The following is a 19,161-nucleotide window of genomic DNA, read 5'->3' on the forward strand; positions in this document are numbered from 1 at the left end:
CACTAAATCATTTTCTGTTTGATGTTTTCCGAAAGTGGGTAGTATGATTCTTTCTGAGATAATCTTTTTTAGTTTTTTTTGTTTGACACCTGTGGGTGGAGATTTTCAGACTGCAGTTGTACGTTTTGGCTTCTGCCTTGGCGTCTTAGAAAACAAGCCAAACCTTTCAATATAATTTTTTTTTTTTTCACAAGGGTAAGCTGTGCTGCTGGTTCATAGCTGTGCACACTAGATGTGCTGCTGTCTAAGGCACACCTGTCAATTGAGTAAGAAAAATATGTCTGCCTTTATTGCAGCTCTACTGGTATTAACAGCAACGTCACAAGGTGAGCAGGACTATATACAACTGTACAAGTACAAGTGTATATTGTTAATTGTATGTCAGTAATGGTTAATTATTTGGCTGATAGTCTGTGAGGCTACAATCAGGTTTATGTTTATCATGACCATGATCAACAGTGTCCATATATTGTTGGATATCTGAAGTGCTGTTGTCCGTGCATGTTTTTGCTTATCGCAGGGATCCGTTTCATTCTTATTTTCACCAGTCAAATGTTTGTGTTATAATGTTTTAAAGCCAGCCCTGGTCCTGGAGAATCTCTGTGTTTGCTGGTTGCTGTTCCAAATCTAATCAAATAACTGGTCTCACTGATTAAAAGTTCACAGGTTATTGTGGAATCTTAATTAAATACAGTATGTTTCTGACATAATGTGGCTTCATGAGGGTAAACTGTCCCTCAGTATAATGTACATTAAAACGTATAATTAGAAATAAGTAACCACTCTTTATACTTGGAATTGACAGTAAGGTCAGAAAGAAAACCAGCATGCATGGAGGTTCTCCAGTATGAGAGTTGGGAACCTCTGATATTGCAACACAACCACTGGATTGGTGAATGTAAGAAAACACTGAAGACAATGACCTGGACACAGAATAGACATTGAGTCTATTTTTGTAGTGATGTCTGATAGAGTTTACATTACATGATGTTGACTGTTATATATCTTTTTTCTACATGATTTCCCACTGCGTGTTCTTTGCCATGGCCAGTTCAAGACTGGCCTTATTTTAATTAGACAATATCTTTTGCAGTTATGGTCTCTGCGTGCAGACTTGAACAGCAACACGTTGTCCAATGCTACGGAGCTTTGGGGAAATCAGTCATCATACACCTGGGCATTGACACTAATGATGTACAAATAAAGATGAAGACTGGAGAAAGGAACATTCTAACCTATAAAAATGGCATAATAGCTCATTCTCAACATGCCAACCACTCATGGTCTATCTATAATGGGACATTGAAGTGGGGCAGAGCTTTGAAAAATGATTCGGAGGAATACACGGTAGAGGTCTTTAATAAGGGTGGACGGCTTCAGTTGTTTCGCAAAATAAAACTCATCATTCAAGGTACCCTTTAGAAGAGCAATTATAAAATAATAGTGACAATAATCATAATAGTTTTATACTTTTATTACTTCTTTTTAGCACATGAATATACATTTTTGGTTTCTTATTAGACTTATAACAGTCATACCTGTATGTTGCATTGTGTTTCAATGTTTTAATATTCAAGTTGGAATGTAACAAAAGTAAAAATAATTAGTTTGCACCGCTCTGGAGTACATGACTAATGGCATAGATGCCTGAGTGTATATATCTTAGTAAGTAAGATATATACAAGTCACTAATTGTGAGTAAAAGTAAGTAATTGTTTCCAATAGCACTTAAATATTTGCTCGTCGGTTCAGTGAATTAAAAATGGTAAACTATGGTGACAAGCTTTTATGTTGGCAATACAACCATATAAGTTGCATGAACACATATTGTACAATTCAGCTAAGAAAATATTCCTATTATTGTGAAGTATATTTGATTCATTCATTTAAATACAAAAACAAAATGATCAAGTTCATGGAAGAACATTGCACTGGGCCAATATAAAAAAACGATATAACAAAATACATAAAGCTATTTGTGGAGCAAAATAAAAAAACAATATATGTTCTCCCGCCTCTTCCACAGCGCCCCTGTCTAAAGCGATCATATCCCAGCTGTGCTTACCTCACGGAGAAATCAGGGCGTCCTGTTCTTCGGACGGCGATGTTACTGAGTACAACTGGACATTGAGGGACAGGCCCCTGGACACAGGCCTGGCCTACCTGACAGAAGAGATGGACACGGTCATTCTGAGGAAGAATGTGTCCGGCAACATTACCTGCTCCGTCCAGAATCATTTCAGCAGCACATTTACCACGGTTCAACTGTCTGCTTGCTCAGGTGGGGCGTTGGGCTTTGGGATCTGGATTTTGGGGTGACGTAGAGAAATGTCCAATAAGGGTACCAGAGGATTGAGATCATCGCAGAGATGGCTAGAAATATAGACTAACCGATTTGTACAGGAACTAGGAGATATACAGCATATCAAAATTTATGGTTTGCTAAATTTTGGCCTAATTGACAACCTAGAATTTATGTGACAGCAATATTTCACACTGCTATTATTTCTGTTCTGCTGTTATAGGCAATGCATAAACTAGTTGTACTTTTCAAAGCAGAGATTCAATTTAAAGTAGAGGCTTCTCTCCAACAACTCTTCATCAGTTCTAGCTACCCTAAGGTATAATGCAAAGCAGAGGCAATCTTTAAACATTCAGTCGGATCTAAATATTATTGGCACCCTTGATAAATATACACAAAAAGCTAAACTAAAAAATTGTCTTACATTTTCAATCTTCACAATTATTGGCACAAGATAATTATCTTGTTCCCACTAGATAAAATAATATAACTTTTTGGGACTCCCCAAACAGAAATATGGGGAGGAAAAAAGCACTTTCTTGGATCTGCTGTCTGTTTTATGAGAGGCGGAGCAAGCAGCAAACTCATGAACCTGTGTTTCTCCCCACAGCGCCTCGAATCTGCACTTTGCCAAACAAGGCAGAGGTTGCAGTGAGCGTGAGAGCCACAGAAACCTTTCAGTCTCTGTTGATCATCAGACAGGATTTCAGCTCTGTTGGTGAGAGAGAGAATATATCTGCAGTCTGTAGCATCACATCTCTCTCTCCAGATCTGGGAAACGAGGAAAACATAAACCAGCATTCAGATAAAGGAGCAACATGTGGTAAGATACAGGAACACTGTGAATTGTTGCCATGACTGTTTTATGAGGACAATAGTTATGTCTCCTTTAAAGGGAAAGTTTAAAGCAAGCACTATTAGTCCACCAAGATAGTTTTGCCAAGATGTGACATTTTTGAGAGGTTTTTTTATATGAATTTCTGGCGCATTGCTTACTCTTGCGTTCAGCAAACGAGACACCTTATTCCTATTCTTAACTTCCAAAAGCAGTTCTTATATCGCAAGGCTTAATTCTTAATCTCATTCGTTTTCTTGCTCTTCAATATATGTATTTATTTGCACAGAATTTCAGTTTCTCTTTATTTCTTCACAGTGGGAATTGTCACAGTGTCTGTAGCTATCTGTGCTGTCATCACAGTTTTTGCACTGACAACAACAACATACTGTCTCAGCCGAAAGAGAAACAGAACTGGGGTCACAGCTGAAGGTTTGTGTGGTGTCCCGAAATGATAATAATGGGCTACTTCTAAAAGCCATCTCTGCTGCCAGTAACACCCTGTCTCTCTGTCCACAGGTGACAAAAACACTCAGGAGCTGGTCTACACTGAGGCCTTATGCCTCAATAGAGCCAAGGGGGCGGGGAGGCTAGAGAAAGAGCCAGAGCCGAGGGTGATTTACGGACAAATTAAAGTTCCTGATGAACCTGAACACTCGAAGCGGAGAGCCCATGGCCAAGAGGATGCCGTGTACACAAGACTTAAAAAAAAGAAAAAAAAAAGAAAAACGGCCAATTACCGAGGAGATGACATACATAGGATAAGCCAATCAAAATAGGATGTGACCAACAGTGCAAGCAACTCACAAATAGCATGTACAGTTGTTTTAGTTTTCTTCTTTTAATGTTGTATGTGTGACCTACCATTGAAATGACATTTACTCATTACATAAGAATAGTTATACTATGTATTATGAGAGCTTGCCGGTGTACAACTATGATGTATATTTTAGTACAATTTGTGTTCACTGTCCCATATTGAAATGGAATATTCAGAAAATATTTAAAAATATTACACACATGCATGACCACACACACACAATTTATGTTCTGCCCATTTATCATTATAATTACTGTTATTTATGAAAAATGTTGAGTGTCAAAAATATATATATATATTATTTTTTTCCTATTTTTTCCTATTAAGTGATCTGGGCTGCAAGCCATTTGTTATAATTATTGCAGTTATTATAATTATGATAATTTTGTCCAGTCACAAAATTTTAACATTGCTCTTATCTGAAATGTGAAAACTGTAAATAAAATCTTTACTTTCTTCTACAACAGTCTCTTGTTTCAAAGATCATAAACACATACAAAAGTATATGCTGCTTTTCCAATGCTTTCTGATAATTCTCATAAATACTGAAACAGCAGGTCTGATGATATCTAAATCTACAAAGACCAATATTAGTGCATGTAATTCAGAGAAGCAGCGGTATTGATTTCTCAAAATACAATCAGAGTAAATATATTTTTCTTTAAACATTTTGCTTCTTATTTCCCAATCACGATTGATTGATTGAAACCCTACGTACCTCCAGGGCTAGCCCAGAAGAAGTGGGGAAAATCCAGAGACCCATCAGGCCTCACAACCTACCAGTCTCTCCTGGCGGCATTCTCTTCTGCTGTCACGGCCGCCAAAGTAAAATGGTATCAAACACAAATTCAAGACTCCACTTCTAACCCCCGGAAACTGTTCTCTATTTTATCCTCTCTCCTCAGCACACCACCTCCTCCACCTCCTCCACCTCAGTCCTCCTTCGCTGCTAATGACTTTACAGACTTTTTTGATGAGAAGGTCACAGACATCCTCTCTGTGCCCCTGCCCCCCTCTAGCCCCATCCCTTCCTTCAGTCGAACAAGCTGCTTCTAATCAACTTTCTTCTTTCTTTTCTAAAAACAACCTGCTAGACCCCCACCAGTCTGGCTTCAGACCTGACCACTCGACAGAGACCGCGCTCCTCTCTGTCAGTGAATCACTCCATGTCGCACGAGCAGCCTCCCTCTCCTCTGTCCTCATTCTTCTAGATCTCTCTGCTGCCTTTGACACTGTGGATCACTCCATCCTCCTGTCCTCCCTGTCAGCAACGAGGATCTGTGGCACAGCTGGATCGGGTCCTACCTCTCTGGTCGCTCCTTCCAGTTTTCCTGGGCTGGTACGGTATCGACACCTCGGCCCCTTGCCACAGAAGTTCCCCAGGGCTCAGTCCTTGGCCCACTTCTTTTCTCTCTCTACACTCATTCCCTTGGCCCTGTTATCACTGCACATGGTCTTTCCTACCACTGCTATGCAGACGATACCCAATTCTTCATCTCATTCCCACCATCTGACACGCAGGTTTCAGCCCGTATCTCTGGAACGAACTCCCTGTGGAGGTCAGAACAGCAGAATCTCTTGCCATCTTCAAGCGCAAACTGAAGACGCACCTCTTCAAGTAAACCTTAACTGTTGTCTTTAACAGTGATATTTACTTGTGTATTAGGATGTTTTATTTGGGTAGGTAAGCATTGTTTGGCTAGGTTAGCGGTTCATCGACACATGTTGTTCATACATTTGCGTGTTGTGGTACCACGATTAAAAAATAAATAAATAAATAATAATAATAATAATAATTCCGATGATGAAATAGGCCCTGGTCATTATCTTTGTTGTGCAGGTAGCAATTGAAATTGTACTTCCCTCTAGGGTCTTTCAGTGCACTTATCCCTGGTTATGGGTATGCACTTTGCACTTTGTTGTATGTCGCTCTGGACAAGAGCGTCTGCCAAATGTCATTAAAGTAATGGAATGTAATGCAATGCAATGAAACTTTTATTGTAACAGGGAAAACACTGCGACGTGCCCAAACAATAATACACTTTTCGACATCATGTTTTTAGAAAACTGCCTATACAGAAAATAAAAAAATCCCAAACTATGCAAAATGTAACTACCTGCTTCAGTAATGAATTGCACATTTGTAAGTTGTGCATGACGGAGACAAAGTCATTTTAATGAAAATTAAAGATTAACTTGCATGCTCGCGAGTACCAAGGCTAGTAATGAAGATATTACAGCGTCAATGTGGCAACTGGTAAGTCCTACTGACCTACGTCATAGATTCTTAACGGATATATAACACAAAACGCAAGTAAGTGTTGTTTAATCATGGTTTAACAATGAAAACAATGACGACCTGAATGATATCATTCACCGTAACCGAACTTGGGCTGGGACTGTGGTGCTTTTCATGGCGAGTGGTATTAGGAATGTCAGAAGATTGATCAATTGACACAAAACCATTTGGTTGGAGGGTGGGGGGTTACTTTTGAAGTTGATGAGGTGTATTTTATCGTTGATATTACCATACATTTCTTTATATTTAATAGAATTTCAATAACAAATAAAGAAAAAATAAAATAAAATACAATTAACACTAGCCAAAAAAGGGCAATTTTTGACTGAGGGCAAAAGGGCAGGGGCTCAAGTGCCCCTTGGGCCCTATTTGTGCACGAGCCTGCTCAGCATCCTGCACAAAGCTCTCTGTCTTGAACTAAATCATTTTCTACTTGATGTTCTGCGGAAGTGGGTAGAATAGTTATTTCCAAGATAATGTTTTCATCAAGCTCTTTTTTGCCGTTTGACACCTGTGGGTGGAGATTTTCACACTGCAGTTGTATGTTTTGGCTTCAGCTTTTGCATCTTTTTTTCATAAGTGTAAGATGTGCTGCTGGTTCATAGCTGTGCACACTAGATGTGCTGCTGTCTAAGGCACAACTGTCAATTGATGAGTAAGAAAAATATGTCTGCCTTTATTGCAGCACTACTGGTATTAACAGCAACGTCACAAGGTGAGCAGGACTATATACAACTGTTATTGTATATTGTTAATTGTATGTTAGTAATGGTTAATTATTTGGCTGACAGTCTGTGAGGCTACATTCAAGTTTATGTTTATCATGACCATGATCAACAGTGTCCATATATTGTTGGATATCTGAAGTGCTGTTGTCCGTGCATGTTTTTGCTTATCGCAGGGATCCGTTTCATTCTTATTTTCACCAGTCAAATGTTTGTGTTGTAATGTTCTAAAGCCAGCCCTGGTCCTGGAGAATCTCTGTGTTTGCTGGTTGCTGTTCCAAATCTAATCAAATAACTGGTCTCACTGATTAAAAGTTCACAGGTTATTGTGGAATCTTAATTAAATACAGTATGTTTCTGACATAATGTGGCTTCATGAGGGTAAACTGTCCCTCAGTATAATGTACATTAAAACGTATAATTAGAAATAAGTAACCACTCTTTATACTTGGAATTGACAGTAAGGTCAGAAAGAAAACCAGCATGCATGGAGGTTCTCCAGTATGAGAGTTGGGAACCTCTGATATTGCAACACAACCACTGGATTGGTGAATGTAAGAAAACACTGAAGACAATGACCTGGACACAGAATAGACATTGAGTCTATTTTTGTAGTGATGTCTGATAGAGTTTACATTACATGATGTTGACTGTTATATATCTTTTTTCTACATGATTTCCCACTGCGTGTTCTTTGCCATGGCCAGTTCAAGACTGGCCTTATTTTAATTAGACAATATCTTTTGCAGTTATGGTCTCTGCGTGCAGACTTGAACAGCAACACGTTGTCCAATGCTACGGAGCTTTGGGGAAATCAGTCATCATACACCTGGGCATTGACACTAATGATGTACAAATAAAGATGAAGACTGGAGAAAGGAACATTCTAACCTATAAAAATGGCATAATAGCTCATTCTCAACATGCCAACCACTCATGGTCTATCTATAATGGGACATTGAAGTGGGGCAGAGCTTTGAAAAATGATTCGGAGGAATACACGGTAGAGGTCTTTACTAAGGATGGACGGCTTCTGTTGTCTCGAAAAATAAAACTCATCATTCAAGGTACCCTTTAGAAGAGCAATTATAAAATAATAGTGGCAATAATCATAATAGTTTTATACTTTTATTACTTCTTTTTAGCACATGAATATACATTTTTGGTTTCTTATTAGACTTATAACAGTCATACCTGTATGTTGCATTGTGTTTCAATGTTTTTATGTTTAATTTGGGATATAACAAAAGTAAAAATAATGAGTTTGCACCGCTCTGGAGTACATGACTAATGGCATAGATGCCTGAGTGTATATATCTTAAGATATATACAAGTAACTAATTGTTAGTGAAAGTAAGCAATTGTTTCCAAAAGAACTTGGCAAATGGTAAACTATGGTGACAAGCTTTTATGTTGGCAATGCAACCAGAGATAAGTTGCATGAACACATATTGTACAATTCAGCTAAGGAAATAGTCATATTTTTGTGAAGTATATTTGATTCATCCATTTTAATACAAAAACAAAATGATCAAGTTCATGGAAGAACATTGCATTGGGCCAATATAAAAAAAACGATATAACAAAATACATAAAGCTATTTGTGGAGCAAAATAAAAAAAACAGTATATGTTCTCCCGCCTCTTCCACAGCGCCCCTGTCTAAAGCGATCATATCCCAGCTGTGCTTACCTCACGGAGAAATCAGGGCGTCCTGTTCTTCGGATGGCGATGTTACTGAGTACAACTGGACATTGAGGGACAGGCCCCTGGATGCAGGCCTGGCCTACCTGACAGAAGAGATGGACACGGTCATTCTGAGGAAGAATGTGTGCGGAAACATCACCTGCTCCGTCCAGAATCATTTCAGCAGCACATTTACCACGGTTCAACTGTCTGCTTGCTCAGGTGGGGCGTTGGGCTTAGGGATCTGAATTTTGGGGTGACGTAGAGAAATGTCCAATAAGGGTACCAGAGGATTGAGATCATCGCAGAGATGGCTAGAAATATAGACTAACCGATTTGTACAGGAACTAGGAGATATATAGCATATCAAAATTTATGGTTTGCTAAATTTTGGCCTAATTGACAACCTAGAATTTTTGTGACAGCAATATTTCACACTGCTATTATTTCTGTTCTGCTGTTATCGGCAATGCATAAACTAGTTGTACTTTTCAAAGCAGAGATTCAATTTAAAGTAGAGGCTTCTCTCCAATAACTCTTCATCAGTTCTAGCTACCCTAAGGTATAATGCAAAGCAGAGCCAATCTTTAAACATTCAGTCGGGTCCAAATATTATTGGCACCCTTGATAAATATGCAAAAAAAGGCTTTAGCTGTAGCATCACATCTCTCTCTCCAGATCTGGGAAACAAGGAAAACATAAACCAGCATTCAGATAAAGGAGCAACATGTGGTAAGAGACAGGAACACTGTGAATTGTTGCCATGACTGTTTTATGAGGACAATAGTTATGTCTCCTTTAAAGGGGAAGTTTAAAGCAAGCACTATTAATCCACCGAGATAGTTTTGCCAAGATGTGACATTTTTGAGAGGTTTTTTTTATATGAATTTCTGGCGCATTGCTTACTCTTGCGTTCAGCAAGCGAGACACCTTATTCCTATTCTTAACTTCCAAAAGCAGTTCTTATATCGCAAGGCTTAATTCTCAATCTCATTCTTTTTCTTGCTCTTCAATATATGTATTTATTTGCACAGAATTTCAGTTTCTCTTTATTTCTTCACAGTGGGAATTGTCACAGTGTCTGTAGCTATCTGTGCTGTCATCACAGTTTTTGCACTGACAACAACAACATACTGTCTCAACCAAAAGAGAAACAGAACTGGGGTCACAGCTGAAGGTTTGTGTGGCGTCCCTAAACGATAATAACGGGCTACTTAAAAAAAAAGCCATCTCTGCTGCCAGTAACACCCTGTCTCTCTGTCCACAGGTGACAAAAACACTCAGGAGCTGGTCTACACTGAGGTCATATGCCTCAATAGAGCCAAGGGGGCGGGGAGGCTGGAGAAAGAGCCAGAGTCAAGGGTCATTTACGGACAAATTAAAGTTCCTGATGGACCTGGACACTCGGAGGGGAGAGCCCATGGCCAAGAGGATGCCGTGTACACAAGACTTAAAAAAAAGAAAAAAAAAGAAAAACGGCCAATTACCGAGGAGATGACATACATAGCATAAGCCAATCAAAATAGGATGTGACCAACAGTGCAAGCAACTCACAAATAGCATGTACAGTTGTTTTAGTTTTCTTCTTTTAATGTTGTATGTGTGACCTACCATTGAAATGACATTTACGCATTACATAAGAATAGTTATACTATGTATTATGAGAGCTTGCCGGTGTACAACTATGATGTAGATTTTAGTACAATTTGTGTTCACTGTCCCATATTGAAATGGAATATTCTGAAAATATTTTAAAATATTACACACATGCATGACTACACACACACACTCAATTTATGTTCTGCCCATTTATAATTATAATTCTTGCTATTTATGAAAAACGTTGAGAGTCAAAAAATATATATATATTATTTTTTTCCTATTTTTGACTATTAAGTGATCTGGGCTGCAAGCCATTTATTATAATTATTGCAGTAATTATAATTATGATAATTTTGTCCAGTCATAAAATTTTTACATTGCTCTTATCTGAAATGTGAAAACTGTAAATAAAATCTTTACTTTCTTCTCCAACAGTCTCTTGTTTCAAGGATCATAAACACATACAAAAGTATATGCTTCTTTTCCAATGCTTTCTGATAATTCTCATAAATACTGAAACAGCAGGTCTGATGATATCTAAATCTACAAAGACCAATATTAGTGCATGTAATTCAGAGAAGCAGCGGTATTGATTTCTCAAAATACAATCAGAGTAAATATATTTTTCTTTAAAAATTTTGCTTCTTATTCCCCAATCACGATTGATTGATTAAAACCCTACGTACCTCCAGGGCCGATTCACTGACCGCGCTCCTCTCTGTCAGTGAATCACTCCCGGTCATGCAGGTTCTTCCTATACAACATGCGGAGAATCCGCCCCTTTCTCACCCCCTACTCGACCCAGCTCCTGGTCCAAGCGATGGTTCTGTCCCGCCTGGACTACTGCAACTCCCTCTTGGCTGGCCTCCCAGCGTCCACCATCAGACCCCTCCAACTGATTCAGAATGCAGCAGGTCGTCTGGTCTTCAACCTTCCCAAACACTCGCATGTCATCCCCCTGCTTACGTCCCTCCACTGGCTGCCTGTCATGGCTTGCATCAAATTAAAAACTTTGGTGCTAGCCTTCCAAGCAGTTAAGGGGTCAGCTCCAGATTACCAACAAAAAATCATCAGACCCTACACCCCTGCCAGACCTCTTCGTTCGGCCACCACAGGCCCCTTGGCACCTCCCCCTCTCCGAACTTCTACCTCACGCTACAACTACTGTCTGTTCTGGCTCCATGGTGGTGGAATGAACTCCCCGTTGAGATCAGAACTGTAGAATCTCTTCCCACCTTCAAGCGCAAACTGAAGACGCACCTCTTCAAGCTTCACCTCTCCCTGTCCCTCCCTACCTCCCTGTAAACCTTAACTGTTGTCTTTACCTGTGATATTTACTTGTGTATTAGGATGTTTTATTTGGGTAGGTAAGCACTGTTTGGCTAGGTTAGGGGTTCATACATTGTTCATACATTTGCGTGTTGTGGTACTCTGATTAAAAAAATAAAATAATAATAATAATAACAATAATTCCGATGATCAAATAAGCCCTGGTCCTTATCTTTGTTGTGCAGGTAGCAATTGAAATTGTACTTCCCTCTAGGGTCTTTCAGCGCACTTATCCCTGGTTATGGGTATGTACTTTGCACTTAATTGTATGTCGCTCTGGACAAGAGCATCTGCCAAATGCCATTAATGTAATGGAATGTAATGGAAAGTAATGAAACTTTTATTGTAACAGGGAAAACACTGCGACATGCCCAAACAATAATACACTTTTTGACATTGTGTTTTTAGAAAACTGCCTATACATACCATTTGGTTGGAGGGTGGGGGGTGACTTCTGAAGTTGATGAGATGTATTTTATCGTTGATATTACCATACATTTCCCTCTTTATATTTAATAGAATTTCAATAACAAATAAAGAAAAAATTAAATAAAATACAATTAACACTAGCCAAAAAAGGGCACTTTTTGACTGAGGGCAAAAGGGCAGGGGCTCAAGTGCCCCTTGGGCCCTATTTGTGCACGAGCCTGCTCAGCATCCTGCACAAAGCTCTCAGTCTTGAACTAAATCATTTTCTACTTGATGTTCTGCGGAAGTGGGTAGAATACTTATTTCCAAGATAATGTTTTCATCAAGCTTTTTTTTGCCGTTTGACACCTGTGGGTGGAGATTTTCACAGTGCAGTTGTACGTTTTGGCTCCTGTTTCTGCATCTTTTTTTCACAAGGGTAAGCTGTGCTGCTGGTTCATAGCTGTGCGCACTAGATGTGCTTCTGTCTAAGGCACAACTGTCAATTGATGAGTAAGAAAAATATGTCTGCCTTTATTGCAGCACTACTGGTATTAACAGCAACGTCACAAGGTGAGCAGGACTATATACAACTGTTATTGTATATTGTTAATTGTATGTTAGTAATGGTTAATTATTTGGCTGACAGTATGTGAGGCTACAATCAAGTTTATGTTCATCATGACCATGATCAACAGTGTCCATATATTGTTGGATATCTGAAGTGCTGTTGTCAGTGCATGTTTTTGCTTATCGCACGGATCCGTTTCATGCTTATTTTCACCAGTCAAATGCTTGTGTTGTAATGTTTTAAAGCCAGCCCTGGTCCTGGAGAATCTCTGTGTTTGCTGGTTGCTGTTCCAAATCTAATCAAAGAACTGGTCTCACTGATTAAAAGTTCACAGGTTATTGTGGAATCTTAATTAAATACATTATGTTTCTGACATAATGTGGCTTCATGAGGGTAAACTGTCCCTCAGTATAATGTACATTAAAACGTATAATTAGAAATAAGTAACCACTCTTTATACTTGGAATTGACAGTAAGGTCAGAAAGAAAACCAGCATGCATGGAGGTTCTCCAGTATGAGAGTTGGGAACCTCTGATATTGCAACACAACAACCGGATTGGTGAATGTAAGAAAACCCTGAAGACAATGACCTGGACACAGAATAGACATTGAGTCTATTTTGGTAGTGATGTCTGATAGAGTTTACATTACATGATGTTGACTGTTATATATCTTTTTTCTTCATGATTTCCCACTGCATGTTCTTTGCCATGGCCAGTTCAAGACTGGCCTTATTTTAATAAGACAATATCTTTTGCAGTTATGGTCTCTGCGTGCAGACTTGAACACCAACGCGTTGTCCAATGCTACGGAGCTTTGGGGAAATCAGTCATCATACATCTGGGCATTGACACTAATGATGTACAAATAAAGATGAAGACTGGAGAAAGGAACATTCTAAACTATAAAAATGGCATAATACATTCTCAACATGCCAACCACTCATGGTCTATCTATAATGGGATATTGAAGTGGGGCCGAGCTTTGAAAAATGGTTCGCAGGAATACACGGTAGAGGTCTTTAATAAAGATGGATGGCTTCTGTTGGCTTGCAAAATAAAACTAATCATTCAAGGTACCCTTTAGAAGAGCAATTATAAAATAATAGTGGCAATAATCATAATAGTTGTATATTTTTATTACTTCTTTTTAGCACATGAATATACATTTTTGGTTTGTTATCAGATTTATAACAGCCATACCTGTATGTTGCATTGCATTTCAATGTTTTAATATTAAAATAGTAAAAATAATGAGTAATGAGTACTCTGGAGTACATGACTAATGGCATAGATGCCTGAGTATATATATCTTAGTAAGTAAGATATATACAAGTCACTAATTGTAAGTAAAAGTAAGTAATTGTTTCCAATAGCACTTAAAAGTTTGCTCGTCTTTCAAGGTTCAGTAAATTAAAAATGGTAAACTATGGTGACAAGCTTTTATGTTGGCAATACAACCATATAAGTTGCATGAACACATATTGTACAATTCAGCTAAGAAAATAGTCATATTTTTGTGAAGTATATTTGATCAATCCATTTTTGATTGATTTTGATTAAAACAAAATGATGAAGTTCATGGAAAAACATTGCACTGGGCCAATATGAAAAACTATATTAATACATAAATAAAGCTATTTGTGGAGCAAAATAAAAATACAATATATGTTCTCGCGCCTCTTCCACAGCGCCCCTGTCTAAAGCGATCATATCCCAGCTGTGCTTACCTCACGGAGAAATTAGGGCGTCCTGTTCTTCGGACGGCGATGTTACTGAGTACAACTGGACATTGAGGGACAGGCCCCTGGATGCAGGCCTGGCCTACCTGACAGAAGAGATGGACACGGTCATTCTGAGGAAGAATGTGTCCGGCAACATCACCTGCTCCGTCCAGAATCATTTCAGCAGCACATTTACCACGGTTCAACTGTCTGCTTGCTCAGGTGGGGCGTCGGGCTTTGGGATCTGGATTTTGGGGTGACGTAGAGAAATGTCCAATAAGGGGACCAGAGGACTGAGATCATCACAGAGATGGCTAGAAACAGATTTGTACGGGTACTAGGAGATATACCGGATATCACAATGTATGTTTTGTTCAATTTAGGCCTAATTGACAACCTAGAATTTATGTGACAGCAATATTTTACACTGCTATTATTTCTGTTCTGCTGTATGGTTGATATGTTATCAAGAGTAAGTTTATAGAATTTCAAATACCACAAAAAGTACAACATTAAACAGTTATCTGGCTTCCAATTATAGACCATGCATAAACTAGTAAATTCTTACCACAACTCAATATACTTCTGCATTAGTATCCAACAACATTTTTAACCCATAGTTGATCTTCATCAGTTCTAGCTAGTTATTGACATAAACTGTACACAACCAGTGTAAAATGTCTTCAATTTTCAATCTTCACAATTATTGGCACAAGATAATTATCTTGTTCCCACTAGATAAAATAATATTACTTTTCGGGACTCCCCAAACAGAAATATGGGGAGGAAAAAAGCACTTTCTTGGATCTGCTGTCTGTTTTATGAGAGGCGGGCATCTCTGCAGCAAACTCGTGAACCTGTGTTTCTCCCCACAGCGCCTCGAATCTGCACTTGGCCAAACGGGGCAGAGGTTGCAGTGAGCGTGAGAGCCACAGAAACCTTTCAGTCTCTGTTGATCATCAGACAGGATTTCAGCTCTGTTGGTGAGAGAGAGAATATATCTGCAGTCTGTAGCATCACATCTCTCTCTCCAGATCTGGGAAATGAGGAAAACATAAACCAGCATTCAGATAAAGCAGCAACCTTTGGTAAGATATTTCACCTGATGTATATTTGTTAGATCATCCTCACTCTCATGCCCCGCCTAGTTTGTCTTATTCCTCTGTCTATTTATACCCTGGTCTCAGTTGTATTCTTTGTCAGAATGTTGTCAGTGCTGATTATTTGTAAGCCTGTTTATTAGAGATTGCTGAGATACCCCTTTGCCTGATTTCGAGTTTGCCTGAGCCTTTTGATTAGTTTGCTATTCAGATTTTTGATCTCCACTCTTTTCAACATCTCTCTTGCTTTGCACTTTTGTACTATTGCCTTTCTGCTCATCTGGATTTTTGACCTTGGACTGTTTACTCACGATTCTTTTGCAACTCGATTTGGCATTGTGTTTATTGGATTACCTGGCTTTGACCCTCGGACTGAAATAAACAATGTTTTTCTGATTATCCCTTGGTCTGCACTTGGGTCTCTGAACGGAACCTCTCAATCAATGTGCCAAAAATATCTGCTTGCATGGACACAGTTGAGTTGTAGAAAGAGATAATTGTACTTGATTAAATTGAGCATTTTTGAGTTTTTTTAACATGAATTTTCAACGCATTGCTTACTCTTGCGTTCAGCAAATGAGACACCTTATTCCTATTCTTAACTTCCAAAAGCAGTTCTTATATCGCAAGGCTTAATTCTCAATCTCATTCTTTTTCTTGCTCTTCAATATATGTATTTATTTTCAAAGAATTTCAGTTCCTCTTTATTTCTTCACAGTGGGAATTGTCACAGTGTCTGTAGCTATCTGTGCTGTCATCACAGTTTTTGCACTGACAACAACAACATACTGTCTCAAACGAAAGAGAAACAGAACTGGGGTCACAGCTGAAGGTTTGTGTGGTGTCCCGAAATGATAATAACGGACTACTTCTAAAAGCCATCCCTCCTGCCAGTAACACCCTGTCTCTCTGTCCACAGGTGACAAAAACACTCAGGAGCTGGTCTACACTGAGGTCATATACCTCAGTAAGGCCTAGGGCTGGAGAAAGTGCCGGAGCCTAGGTTGATTTTCAGGTAAATTAAAGTTCACGACAGACCTGAACACTCGGAGGGGAGAGCCCATGGCCAAGAGGATGCCGTGTACACCAGAAAAGAAAAACGGCCAATTACAGAGCAGATGACATACACAGAATGAGCCAATGAAAACAGGAAGTGACAATGAGCATGGACAGTTGTTTTAGTTTTCTTCTTTTAATGTTGTATGTGTGACCTACCATTGAAATGACATTCACTCATTACATAAGAATAGTTATAATATGCATTATCAGATGTTGCCGGTGTACAACTATGATGTATATTTTAGTCCAATTTGTATATGCTGCTTTTACAATGCTTTCTGATAATTAATGTAAATATTGAAACAGCAGGTCTGATAATATGATCTACAAAGACCAATATTAGTGCATCTAATTCAGAAGAGCAGCAGTATAGATTTCTCAAAATACAATCAGAATAAATTCACCTTTTGATATACTAAATTCCATAATGTACATATTGTAATAATACAAGTGCTGTTGTGAGGAGGGCAAGTTAAACATCAGTAAAAAAAACAGCTCAGTAGTAGATCATGGTAATGTACCTGTTTGCCACTATGTGAGTACATGCTATTACAGCTAATAAAGTTTGAGTTATTATGCACCATGGTCCATGGAACTATTTACAAAAAGAATTCAAATGAAAGTGTTTAATATCTATGGCTGATTTTAAAAGCACCGTACATACCATTGTAACTAAAACATGTAAATGCCTTGCATGATGAAGACGATACCTACATTTTATATATATTTTTGCTGGATGTTTCATATGTTATAGTATTTGTATTGTTTATTGAATATTGTATATTGTATATTATATTGGCTGCTGCTACCTTGGCCAGTTCTCTCTTGAAAAAGAGATTCTGGATCCCAATGAGACTTCCTGTTTAAATACATTTTAATAATAATGTTTCACTAACAAATAACTAAGATGCCAGTTGGAAGGTTCTCTGGGAACTTTATTAAGTGTTCTCTATGGCATCACACATAAAACTAAAATAATGAAAATAATAATAAATATTAATAATATATTTTTATTGCAGACATACGCTATCAGGGGAAATATGATAAGAATAACAGATCATTAAAAGTATGGAAATGATGATGATGATGATGATGGTGGTGGTGACATCTAGGCCATAGGCAAAACATTGTTCCAAGGAACATTTGGCAGTTTTATAGGTGTTAAGATGGTTTCTGTTTGACTGCACAGGGAGATGTGGGTTGGATGACTAAGAGTTCACAGGGAACAGAGCAGTTCCACACTGAAGCTGAGAGCCTGACAGACTAGGGGTGAGGGACAGGGATGTTGGAAATCTCACAGCCTCATAGGTCACTGGAAACTGCCTCAACCCCCATTTTTACATCAAATTTAATCTACAGCCAAGCACTCCTCTAAAGAACACACGAGGACAAACTATAGCCCACAAGCCAAGCTCTGTACAGATATGAGTCAGAGGAAGTCTTTTCACGTGCAGCATTTACCAAGCAAACCGGCAGTGCCCAACTGACTGACGGCAGTCTCTGAAGAGTTGCGGAAGAGAAAAGCCCCGGGTTTGGGCGTCGCCTGCGGTCTCGCCGTGTAATGTGGGGCTCTCTGCGTGAGACTGTCTGTTCTTCTGCTTTTTCAGGGCAATCTGTACCCTAGTGGCTGAGGCATGTGACTGGGATGCAGAAGAGTGGTGGTTAAAACCCCGGTGTGGCTCCACAGCTGTTGGGCCCTTGAGCAAGGCCCTTAACCCCACATTGCTCCTGGGGGGACTGCCCCCTTAGTCTAATCAGCTGTAAGTCACTGTGGGTAAAACTGTCAGCTAAATGACAAATTATTTATTATTAGTTACTTCCTGAATACTTCCTGAATACTTCCTGAATAACCTGGCATGAAGCTACCGCTGTTTTAGGGTTACTTGCCACAGTCTTTCGGGAAGCCCACCCCTGAACAGTAAGTCCTAAAACAGTGGTGGGTAAATGAAGAGATTTTAATGGGCCTGGTCTAGCTGGCTCCACCATGGAAACAAGCCTGGTTTTGTATGAGCATTTCTTAGAGCAATGCATTATTTTGTTCAGCAAACTTTACAGTTAAAGAATATTACATTGCACAAATGCATTTAATTGAGCAATGAATATGATTAAAAAGTCAACCCCCCAATTACTTAATCTATTAACATTATTTTCAATAATTAACACCGATGAGTAAAAATAGATCTATGATCTGCAGATGAGGGACTATTACGGAAACTGGCCAAGCTTGGTCACTGTGGATAGACTGAGGACTGAGATAAAGATAAGGATGGGACAGATATGAAGTGTGTTTGAAATAGCAACATTGGATTCTACTTGTTTAGCTTCACATCCTCCATCAATGAGGAAATAAAAATGAAACTAATTAAAGAGATGGTACAAGGAAAGAGGTTGAGCTACAAGGCAGAAGCTTTACATCCCTTTTTTGCTATCTCTACAGAGGTAAACCACCACACCCCCCTCCTGCACTAAATGCTAAACCGTCCACAGCTAGGAGCTTTCTTAAAGAATCTCAACTCAATCTCATTTCAGGGTCAATTTCTGAAATTTATAGAAGCCCCTTCGTCAGTTTACTCAATGACAAAGTTAATTTGTTTACTTTTCAAATTAAGAACATGCAACTAATAATCTACTGGACAATGAGTGGCTGGAGTTATAGCCTCCCCAACATTACCTCAATCTCCCACCTTCTGAAAACAGGAAGT

The 19,161-nt window shown here is 38.9% G+C and overlaps 3 protein-coding genes across 5 annotated transcripts; all 3 read left to right on the forward strand.

Moving 5' to 3' along the window:
• Nucleotides 1-199: 199 nt before the first annotated feature.
• On the forward strand, nt 200-4,421 carry LOC133133751 (uncharacterized). 2 transcript variants are annotated; one of them, XM_061249930.1, is made up of 6 exons: nt 200-326; nt 1,094-1,411; nt 2,027-2,281; nt 2,913-3,125; nt 3,456-3,569; nt 3,657-4,421. In XM_061249930.1, exons 1-6 carry the CDS (start codon nt 233-235, stop codon nt 3,914-3,916), a joined length of 1,254 nt encoding a protein of 417 aa, XP_061105914.1. In that variant the 5' UTR covers nt 200-232; the 3' UTR covers nt 3,917-4,421. The 2 variants fall into 2 exon arrangements, with proteins under 2 accessions (XP_061105914.1, XP_061105915.1); XM_061249931.1 differs by having other exon boundaries at nt 3,072-3,125.
• A 2,418-nt stretch (nt 4,422-6,839) lies between these two features.
• LOC133133916 (uncharacterized) lies at nt 6,840-10,700 on the forward strand. The gene is made up of 6 exons (XM_061250210.1): nt 6,840-6,971; nt 7,731-8,048; nt 8,634-8,888; nt 9,345-9,398; nt 9,730-9,843; nt 9,934-10,700. Exons 1-6 carry the CDS (start codon nt 6,875-6,877, stop codon nt 10,176-10,178), a joined length of 1,083 nt encoding a protein of 360 aa, XP_061106194.1. The 5' UTR covers nt 6,840-6,874; the 3' UTR covers nt 10,179-10,700.
• Nucleotides 10,701-12,442: 1,742 nt separating this feature from the next.
• On the forward strand, nt 12,443-17,037 carry LOC133133835 (uncharacterized). Of its 2 annotated transcripts, none has more exons than XR_009709216.1 (6): nt 12,443-12,578; nt 13,338-13,588; nt 14,268-14,522; nt 15,176-15,388; nt 16,119-16,232; nt 16,320-17,037. XR_009709216.1 is itself a non-coding variant. In XM_061250076.1 (6 exons), exons 1-6 carry the CDS (start codon nt 12,482-12,484, stop codon nt 16,376-16,378), a joined length of 1,053 nt encoding a protein of 350 aa, XP_061106060.1. In that variant the 5' UTR covers nt 12,443-12,481; the 3' UTR covers nt 16,379-17,037. The 2 variants fall into 2 exon arrangements, 1 of the variants encoding a protein (XP_061106060.1); XM_061250076.1 differs by having other exon boundaries at nt 13,338-13,652.
• The last annotated feature ends 2,124 nt before the right edge of the window (nt 17,038-19,161 follow it).

This window comes from Conger conger, chromosome 7 (assembly GCF_963514075.1).
Source record: "Conger conger chromosome 7, fConCon1.1, whole genome shotgun sequence".
NCBI classification, from domain to species: domain Eukaryota; kingdom Metazoa; phylum Chordata; class Actinopteri; order Anguilliformes; family Congridae; genus Conger; species Conger conger.